The following is a 6568-nucleotide window of genomic DNA, read 5'->3' as shown; positions in this document are numbered from 1 at the left end:
TTTTTTTTTTACGGTAGGTAACCATAGCAGCAGCCATCGAACCCTACAGTTGCCATCAATGTTTCCTCTCGAACTCCAGCAGCAACTTAACCAATTTCTTTTCATCGTCCTTCACAGCCCAAACAACACAACGTCTTCTTCTTAACCACCGGCAGCATCATTAATTCTTCTCGGTTTCAAACTCCAAAACGAACTCAATCAATCACAATAGCTAACCCTAATTATTTCCTTCTTCAATTGCCTATAGCATGGACGACATCAGTTTCCCCACCTTCACAGCCAATCAATCCAGATTTAACAACATCAGATGCTGCATTTTTTTTCCTTCTTTCTTAGCTTAAACACACAACAACTACAGAACCCATCTCTCGGCATCAGGATCACTCTTTTGTGCTGGTAATCGGAGTTATTAAGTAATTCAAATTCCCATATTAACCACCTATTTCCTTGTTTATCTCCGCTTCTAAAAAAACAAGTTCTGACTTTTTCTTTTTCTTTTTAAACACGATCACACCCCAACACACGCCTCCACCTAGTATTATCACCGAGCTACTTGTTTTACTGGTTTCTCGGCTCAAATAACCTGACCAAGACCACCGTAAACTTGTACCAAAAACTTACCTCTTGACCCTTGGTGAACAACTTCCAACACCATGCAAACGTACGTACTGTTCAACCCACATAGCCGCAGCAACACTTGAACCTTCTTAACAGCACGCGAACAAACCCACACGAACGGACTTTGATAGGCAACAAGTTTTGGATCAGCATCTACCGGCTACACCTTCTTCTTAGCTCACAATTATCATCAGAACTTTAAGCAGCGGTTTCTTTTTTTTTTTTTTTTTTTTTTTAAACTTGGAACTCACACAACTTTTTTTCGAAAAAAAATAAATTCTCTAATTCTTTCTCTCCTCTCTCCCTCTCACCTTGCTCTGATACCATGTTAAGGATCGAGCAAGAGAGAGGAGAGCATAAACGCGGAAGCATAAAAGACTACATTGATAATAATTCTTGGTATATTAATTTTCATGGTTTTATATTGTTCACAAACTTGACGACCACTCAAGGTACTTACCTAACTAAGATCAAACTCTAAACATAGACACTTTCCTAATATAACTCTCACAACTTAATGTGCATATCTCCTAAATATAGACTCTCATATATTATTTCCTAATAAACTTAGATATTAGCTTACTGCGTTTTTATCATACTCACTTATTTGCTACACATTTTTGTGATATTTTTTATACCAAGCTCCAATATTCCATAAGCAAAAAACAGACCCGTGCATCACACGGGTGAGAAACTAGTTAGGTTAAAAAAGAAAAACGACTGTGCCTCAAAACAGGATTTTTTACTATCTGTATTGCTTCGTTGTAGATCAAGAATACGGGACAAATGCATAAGCTCAAACGTAATCCCAGGAATCAAACAAGCACCGAATAGAGCTTCATTTAAATGAAAATTAAAGGATCTGCAGAATAGTATGACAGAAAATGTAACAATAAGAAACATAGACAAATGGGACACACTAGTTTATTAAAAGAACATAAATAACATGAAAGTACAGCTAAATGCACAGGAACGCAAATTTTAATGGGTTTCAGGGATTCCCCTTATTCAGGAGATTTTTCCCAATCCAAATTTTGGGTCTTCTAAACCATGTAGCATCATTGAAGCTGCAGAATTTTCAGCCTCCTTCACCTTCGTCTTTACATCTCCTGATGTCACATAAGTACCTGCGGCAGTTTCAATCTGTACGGAACATACAAATCCTCTCTCATGTGCAGCCCCGACTTCTTTGTCAACTCTGCAAAGTACACCAAATACATTGTGCAGGGAAAGAGGTGTTGTAATTAGATAAGAGAGCGATTTCAAAAACTTGGTAGACAAACCACAGTCGAAATCCTATCTGATGCTGAACTTTTAGATACAAAACAACTAAGTGTATTCTTGTAAATTAACAGCATATATGTAATGTTTATCAGCAAAACAAGATTCAGAAATGAAATGGCTGAGACCAATACTGACCAAGCCCTAGGAAGCTAAATATTTCCTTTCAGCAAATATGATATACAACAGTTGTAGTTTTTTCACAAAGCTTTTTAAATTCGACCCTTGAGCATCGTAAACACACTGGCATATTTCACTTCAATCTTCGGGTTTTTTTGGACAGAATGCAACATACCACTAAGGGAAGGAAGGAAAAAACATACATCATAAACATAAGCTACGGCTTGAATGTACAGTAGCTACTGCTACTACCATGCAAAATGTACTAAATCGAAGTTACCACAACAAGTAACATAGTTAGGTTCTACATTCATTATGAAAGTGTCCAGATTTAACTAATTTTACTAATTCATTTACCAAAGCCTTTTTGTACTTCTTCTGAGTCATCAATTATCCTTTCTCTTAGAGTAGAAAAGCTGTTACTTCCATTTCTTAAATTAAGAGGCTCTACAAATAACTTGAGGTCTCGAGATTACCGACTGAATGTATAAACCTGGGGGGTTTTTTCCTTCATATATTTAACCTCCACAAAATGTAAGGACTCTACTCTTACAGATTCAAGAGATTTACTTCTGCCTCAACCAAGCAAGGATTTTTATTGCACATGCTACATAATTCTTTTGATAGCTTCCGGCATGAAAGAAGCAATAAAAGTCCTACATTCTCGAGGCAGAAGTCTTTTGATTCCACAAGCGCAAGAGAATATACACTGGGAAATTAAAAAATCTGAAGTAAAAGTTTCTCAGGTTTTTTGATTCACTCATCGATCTAGGGATCTCTATTTATAGGCAGAGTCTAGTAGCTTAAAAAGTGAGATAACAACTCCCAGACCTGAAGAGAAGAGAAAATACATAACTGTATCTGAAAGCTTATTAGGTACAGAAATTTTCGTGCTCAAAAAAGAAAACTTGACAAACACTCTAGAGTACTTGTAATACAAAACTCTTACTAAACCTGAAACCTTGCATGATAAAAAATGAAAAAACTAAGTAACGATAGATAGAGAAATTAGTATTAGATTCATAAGCAATTAGCGAAGTTTCTGGACACCACAATTCCTGAGCTAAAGCTCAAGAATAGGGGCACTTCAAGAAGTCAGTTCAAACACCAACACATTGTTATAGGTTAGATTCAATACTGTTGTGAGCTAATAACCAAATCGATACATTACAGGAAAACATAGTTTTCTCTAAATCCAAGTTGTAATATTGAATATTGACAAAACAAAGATGCAAAACACTTTTAATCTAATCAAAATCCTAACACGCCAAGTAATTCTCGAAATATTACAGACAAGCTATGCATCGATAATAACAAAACCGTCGAAGATGTCTCTAATGTGCGTTACCAATGAATCTTCCATACATGTGTTCTCTTATAATAAAATACTTAATATGCACTCAGATGTTCACTTAGTATAGGAAATGTATCAGGTATACTACAAATTATGTGTTTTCATTTAAGGAAAGAATAATAATTTAACTACTGATATTTGAGGTTGAGATGGGAGAAAGTACATACTTGTAAACTGGCATTGACCATCGTTTCTTGGTGCAAAGTGAATTCAATTTTTGTTTTGCACCTTCAATCTCTTGCAAGTCATCCACCTTGACAATACTCCCATCTTCCAGAGGCAAAGAACCCATCTCGTACATTCTCTCAAGAGCTTCTTTCGCAGCACTAATTTTTGCAATATCCTTTTGATCAGAACTACTTGATCCTATGAGTTTGCCATCCACATAAACACTAGCAATATTTCTCGTTCCTTTTCTCCAATGTTTAATATCTACATGTTTCCCCTGCTTCTGACAAACCTCATACAACATTGTCACAGGTTGCTGCTCCAAAGTTTCTAGAGTTACAATCGGTTCCAACAGCCGACTAAAGTACTGCAAACATCAAATTCCCCCCCTTAAAGTAAACGGAAAACTAAGCAAACACCACAATAAATTAACTTTTTGTAGATGTTACAATATAAAGTACCTCCCAAAGAAGCTTTAAATCAAAATTACAATCAACATAAATTGCAGCTGCAATTGATTCAACAAGATCAGCTAAAACCTTAGGTGCTTTAACACTTCCAGCATGTGGAATTTCATCTCCCTCTTCCTGTACTGCCAGAGCAAATTCTCTCACCTAGTTTTTCATGCAACACAACAGAATAATTCCTTGTCAACCCCTTTTAATTAAAATCAACAAATTTACTCCAAACAAGAAAAAAACTGAAACAATTTAAAGTTGAAGCTCATAAACATGAAAAAACAAGTTTGAAGCAAAAATAACAACATCAACCCCTTAAAACTCTTTTAAGACAGCAATCCAGACCCAATTTTCATTTAAACAAAAGGAGTTTTAATCATGCAAGAATCACAGTAACATAAAAGGGTTTCAAATCAAAACCCTTAAACCTTAAATTCCAATCCTTCCTTCACAAACATAAAAAATAAAGAAAAACACAATAAGTTTTGACTTGAAACAGAGCAAAGGAATGATGTTGTTCCGTACCTTAATATCAAGAGAAGGAGCATTATGACGCATAAAAGGATAAAGATTATGTCTAATAGCAACTCTGGCAAGTTTCTCAGTACTAATATTAGCAGCACGAAGTAGAGAAAGCTGACCAGGATCAAGATCAGGATAAGTTAAAAAGACAAAATTAGCAACGGCTAAGCCTAAAGCAGCATCACCAACAAACTCAAGTCTTTGATAAGAAGGTGATTCAGTATAAGATGAATGCGTTAAGGCTTCTTCTAATAAACCTTTATTTCTAAATCTATATTGAATAATTTCTTCTACCGATGACACCCAAATTGTTGTTGATTTAATTACATCTAATACTGATAGATTCTCTTCTGAATGAAAATCTTCTTCTGATGTCATGGTGGAAGAGTAATTGGTTAGGGCAAGCATCTTTCTTTCTTTCTTGTTTTGTTTTTCTTTTCCCCTTTTGTTGAAACAGTGACTGAATCAGAACAAGTATATTAAGAAGTTTCTTGGTTTATTTTTAGGGTTTTCTGTTAACAACTTTTTCTGTTCATTTAATTGATACAGACGAGAAAGAAACAGCAACAGAGAAAGGCGTTTCTGATTAGAGAGAGAGAGAGTGGAGGGAAAAAGCGAAGGACTGACTGACTGAAGTCCTTTCTTTCTTTCTTTCTTTTCTGAGTCAGAATTTGTCACAGTGGATGAAGTAATCTCTTTTCAGAGAAAGAGTCTATGACTCTATATTTACAATTGGCTATATATATTTATTGAGGATTCGGTAAGCAAATATTTACAGCGTAAAGTAAGGGTAAGTCGGTCAGAGGAAATTTTAGGGGGCAGTTTCGAGTTAGGTAAAATCCAAATGAGTGTAGAGCACGAGGAAACGTTATAATTCCCAAGTACAGTGTCTGAAAACGGGCTGTTTTACTTTTACTTTTGCGTTAGATTTGTGATTACTTTTACTTTTATTTTTGCGTTAGATTTCTGATTCTAGCGTTATTAAATTCTTTGAGAGAGATACAATCACAAGTTAAATGAAAGGTGTCGTGAGACTAGCGCACAAATGCATTAGTACCTGTGTCGCTTGATGACAATCCTGTGGATGGGTTGAAGTACCGGAACTTTAGGTAGAAAAGAAAAATTGAGAACCGTCGAACCCTCCCATAGGGTTTTCATGCTCCATCTCATAGGGAAAGTTGAGGTTTGAACTTTGAACACTACAATTGTCTAAAAATTCCTAAATTATATACCATGGACTATTCTAATGCTCCGATATAAAAAAATAAAAAAATAAAACAAAGACAAAAATAGAAAAAAAAAAGAGATTTAAAGAGAAAATTCCTAGACTACATTCAAACTCCTTCGTTCAATTACAGAGTACGGAACCTATTTTTGAAGTGGAAGGAACGTTAAAAACTTGATGGCTTTTAAGAAAGATATGTAAACATGCAATTAAAAAGAAAACGGACCGGATTAGGGTATACCCAGATTAATTGGGATAACCAAATTTTAAGTGGACTCGAATGAAGGGCTAAGGGGTACCAAAATGGGCGAAGTTACAAAACTACCCTTATATTTTAAAACTTAAACTAATTCATCTTCTTATTTCATTTTCATTTCATCTTCTCCTCTATCATACCGACCAAGGTTGCCCTGCCTTCATCGGAAACCTTTGAAACTCGTCGATTAATTCGTTGTAATCGTCGATTCGAAAATCCAATCGTTGATTAATTTTCAAACATGCAACCGCAAACGCATATAAAGCACACTAATAAAAAACCTAATCGAGATGACTAAGGAATTGGAAAGCAAATGCAGCAATAAGAACGGCAAAAAAAAACAGTGGGTGAAGAAAAAACTCTGCAAATGAACAAACCGAAGAAAATACGAGATTGAGAAAGTAACTGATTACATAAACTCACCCAAGTACTTCACTTTATTGTTTGCATGTCCAATTAGGGCAAAAAATTCGAAATTTTGTAACTGCAGTTATGTAGTCATCAGGGTTTTTATTCGCTTACCCTGACGACTTTTCATATTAAGTAATAGTCGTTGACTTCCTAGG

The 6568-nt window shown here is 35.3% G+C and overlaps 1 protein-coding gene across 1 annotated transcript; it reads right to left on the bottom strand.

Annotated features, from left to right (window-relative positions):
- Positions 1 to 1433: 1433 nt before the first annotated feature.
- LOC113287995 (ribonuclease 3-like protein 2) lies at positions 1434 to 5189 on the bottom strand. The gene is made up of 4 exons (XM_026536919.1): positions 4525 to 5189; positions 4003 to 4155; positions 3541 to 3908; positions 1434 to 1816 (listed from the first exon to the last, which is right to left on the bottom strand). Exons 1-4 carry the CDS (start codon positions 4927 to 4929, stop codon positions 1627 to 1629), a joined length of 1116 nt encoding a protein of 371 aa, XP_026392704.1. The 5' UTR covers positions 4930 to 5189; the 3' UTR covers positions 1434 to 1626.
- Positions 5190 to 6568: the final 1379 nt, after the last annotated feature.

This window comes from Papaver somniferum, chromosome 6, assembly GCF_003573695.1.
Source record: "Papaver somniferum cultivar HN1 chromosome 6, ASM357369v1, whole genome shotgun sequence".
Taxonomy (NCBI): Eukaryota; Viridiplantae; Streptophyta; class Magnoliopsida; order Ranunculales; family Papaveraceae; genus Papaver; species Papaver somniferum.
Note: the sequence above shows the minus strand (reverse complement) of the source record. Positions and strands in the feature narration are given on the sequence as shown.

Bases quoted from the DNA above. Each gene is read 5' to 3' on its own strand.
- LOC113287995 (XM_026536919.1), bottom strand. From the start codon at position 4,929: ATGCTTGCCCTAACCAATTACTCTTCCACCATGACATCAGAAGAAGAT. The intron at 3,909-4,002 runs GTACTTTATATT...TGATGTTTGCAG, and splicing joins ATTTAAAGCTTCTTTGGGAG to TACTTTAGTCGGCTGTTGGA. The intron at 1,817-3,540 runs GTATGTACTTTC...TGTACTTTGCAG, and splicing joins TGGTCAATGCCAGTTTACAA to AGTTGACAAAGAAGTCGGGG.